This window comes from Vombatus ursinus, unplaced genomic scaffold, assembly GCF_900497805.2.
Source record: "Vombatus ursinus unplaced genomic scaffold, bare-nosed wombat genome assembly UNPS02003613.1, whole genome shotgun sequence".
NCBI classification, from domain to species: domain Eukaryota; kingdom Metazoa; phylum Chordata; class Mammalia; order Diprotodontia; family Vombatidae; genus Vombatus; species Vombatus ursinus.
The window spans coordinates 5,411-8,490 of record NW_020943391.1 but is presented as its reverse complement, the minus strand read 5'-3'; the positions used below and the strand labels follow the sequence as shown (position 1 = coordinate 8,490).

General features: G+C 58.3%; 1 protein-coding gene across 1 annotated transcript in view; it reads right to left on the bottom strand.

The window, feature by feature from the left end:
* Nucleotides 1-7: 7 nt before the first annotated feature.
* The window catches only part of LOC114052490 (protein FAM71C-like), a 3,361-nt gene continuing 288 nt past the window's right edge, over nt 8-3,080 (bottom strand). The window contains exons 2-5 of the mRNA XM_027875137.1: nt 2,586-2,626; nt 2,295-2,491; nt 1,615-1,823; nt 8-1,193 (exon numbers count right to left, since the gene is read on the bottom strand). Of these exons, the coding sequence (XP_027730938.1) occupies nt 836-1,193; nt 1,615-1,823; nt 2,295-2,491; nt 2,586-2,626 (805 nt within the window). The 3' untranslated portion in view covers nt 8-835. The remainder of the gene's footprint in view (nt 1,194-1,614; nt 1,824-2,294; nt 2,492-2,585; nt 2,627-3,080) is intronic.

Below are 3,080 nucleotides of genomic sequence, written 5' to 3'. Positions count from 1 at the left end.
AGTCTGGTGACATGCTGGCAGCGCCAGCCAGCATTAGACTAACACTGCTGGCAGACACGGTCTCTGTTACCTGCCCAGTTGCAGTCCCAGCCGGGGCTACACTTACGCCAGGCCCCTGGCTGCCTGCTGTGGCTGTCCCCATCCCCGGGGGGGCCCCAGCCATGGCCTTACTGGCAGGACCTCTGCTGGCAGCAGCTGCTACTACAATGCTTGGGACAGATGGTGTACTGGGAGGGGACACACTGGGCACCCCTTGGATGGTATAGTGATGGGGCAGCAGGTCCTTCTCTATGCCTCCTGTGCTAGGGAAGCCCTTCCCGGCTGCAGCCGCCATGATTATTTCTGGCTTTACTGCCATCTTGTCCTGGCCAGGAATGTCAGACAACACATGAAGACTCTTGATACTTACTTTATCCTGCTCCCCTTCACTGTGCAGAATAGGCTCCCAGGACTGGGGCCCATAGTGCGAGGGGCAGAAGAGGAAAGATCGTAAAAGGCGGGCCTGGGGTAAGGTCAGGTCATAAACATCCTAGGGTCAGGAGCCATCCTCCTACCCCATTAGATTGGAGAAGGAAACTGAGGAAGCCCCAGGGAATTCCAGGACATGGAACACGTGTGTCTGTTCTAGTGTGTTGTGAGCGTGCATAGGGTGGGGTGGGGGGACTGATTCCTAAAAGAAGGCACATCTTTGCCAATCCCCCCATTTTCCTAGCCAGGATTGGGGTTGGCAATCAAGGCCTCCTTCCTTCTAGCCTGTGGACCCTAGGGCAGAGGCCTGTCATTGCTGAAAGGGTTGGGCCTAGAACACTTCATCAAATCGTTCATCATTTCCCCCTCACCCCCATTTTCTAGCATAGGTGATTAGAGAATATAGCAGAGTGATGAGGCCCTCAGAGGCACGCAGGCCCAAATTGGGTCCTTCTGTGGCTCGACTCATAGGAAATTTCTCTTTGGCTATGAAAACAGGCACCTCGACCCCATCCCCAGCAGGGATGGCATGGGTGCTGCCGTAGCCCTCGGCAGGTGGCCGAAGGAGGTAGATGAGCTTCTCCCAGTAGGAGAAGATGTCTTCCATGGCATTGGAGGGTGGGCAGAGCTGTAAGTAGAATGATCTCCCACTGGCCAGTTTCAGCCGAAGCTGCTGCTTCTCACGGTCATGGACAGAAATCTTCACAAACTCCAGGGGGAGTAGCCTGTAGCCCATCCCACCGAGGGAAGTAAGTACGTTCCACAGTCCTCCCTCCTTCTCCTCCAACCCCCACCCTCCCCATCAATTCCCCCTCAGCTGCACTGGCTGCCTGAGACTTTGAGTGGCCTGGTCATCCATTTGTCACACTGGGGGTGCAGGCTCTGCTTGGAGCTGACACCTCATTTTCCAGGTGTGAGAGAGAGAGATGGAAATGGGGGTTCTCTTCAGAAGTCCATGGATTTTGAACCCTTGTTCCTTGACCTAAGTCCAGTTACTCTCTAAGTGACTTTGTTAAGATCATGTTGGCTGGCATGTTTCGTAGGATGGTTATCTGAGCTGAATGGTTAGAGCTCATCCAAGTTGAAAACCAGGAGGTTGAAATGCTGTTGCGGTAAGGGACAGGCCAAGTGCGATGGCTGGCTCACCTGGTCAACTCCAGGGTCTTTGAAGAGTGGGGGTGCTGCATGTTGCTCCTGGAGCTGGCCTCTGGACGGGGCTGATCCTCAACATACGCCACGTGCCGGGCTAACAGCATGACATTGGGCAAAGGCATAATCGGGCTGGTGGATGCAATGCCCACGGTCACCATGCATGCCTGGTTATGTATGCCAATCATTTCCCCTCTCTTGCTGATCTGCAGTGGGGAAGGGGGAGGAAAATGAAGGGAAACGTGGCAGGGAGAGACCAGGTGCCCACTTCCATAGAGCTCTCCCCCTCCTCTGGATGGACTGGAGGCAGACGGACACTATCTAAGACTCATGGATGATCAATCCCTCGCCAGGTTCAAACCTACCTCACGGCTGGTTGGTATCTGAGGCCTCTCTTCCCTCCCCACCCCATTCTCAAGTGGAATCCTCTCAGACCCCAACACGTCCTGCTCCACCAAGTCTTGTTATTCAACCCCCGGGCAGATCTGGCATTCATGGACCTGTCTCACTCAGACCCCAAATGCTGCTGCTGTGGCCGCCTGCCCACCCATCAAACTGGGAGCCGGTGAGCGGCCTAGCGCGGCACGGGGAGCCTGGGAAGGAGACAAGCTTGGGGCCAGAGCTAGGGCGGCGGGACGGCGGGGGGCGGGGGGGGGGATGCTTTCCATGGGAAGCACCTGGATGAAGTCGCTCTCGAACATGGGGGCGTACTTGAAGGCATAGTATTCCCCTTTGTACAAGTGCTTCTGCAGCTCCCCCATGGATGTGTTGAACATGCCCACAGCACACCCACTGGCTGCTGTGTAATAAGGGAGCACAGACTCGCTGCCCACGTTCCTGCCTCCCCTTCCTCTCTTCTGAAGGGCCAGCTGCGCTTAGGCAGCAGAGGGCCAGCAGCTAAGGGCAGAGCAGGGAGGTCAGGGCTTGGCTTAGACCAGCCTCCTAGCTTCCTGCCCCCCTCCCCCGACCTCTGGCGAATCGTGCTGGGAAAAGGATGGCCCCATGGCCGCTGGGGGGGGGGACAGAGGCAGGGCACCCCTGGGGTCAGGGGAGGGCACACCAGGGGCCCAACCACCCCATGGGGGGGGCTCACCTCCGCTAAGTCAACGTCGCCACCGCGAGACACGGCTCGAGGAACATCCACGGCCCCACCCCCACCCCCCCGTGTCTCTTACCTCCTTCCCTCCCTGCTCCTTCACACCTTTGATAGCTCTGGGGGGAGGGGGACAGGGACGGGGACAGCTCCTGGCAGCGCGCTCTCTCACTGGCTCGTCCGCTCTCTCACTGGCTCGTCCGCTCTCTCACTGGCTCGTCCGCTCTCTCACTGGCTCGTCCGCTCTCTCTCTGGCTCGTCCGCTCTCTCACTCGCTCGTCCGCTCCCTCACTCGCTCGTCCGCTCCCTCACTCGCTCGTCCGCTCCCTCACTCGCTCGTCCGCTCCCTCACTCGCTCGTCCGCTCCCTC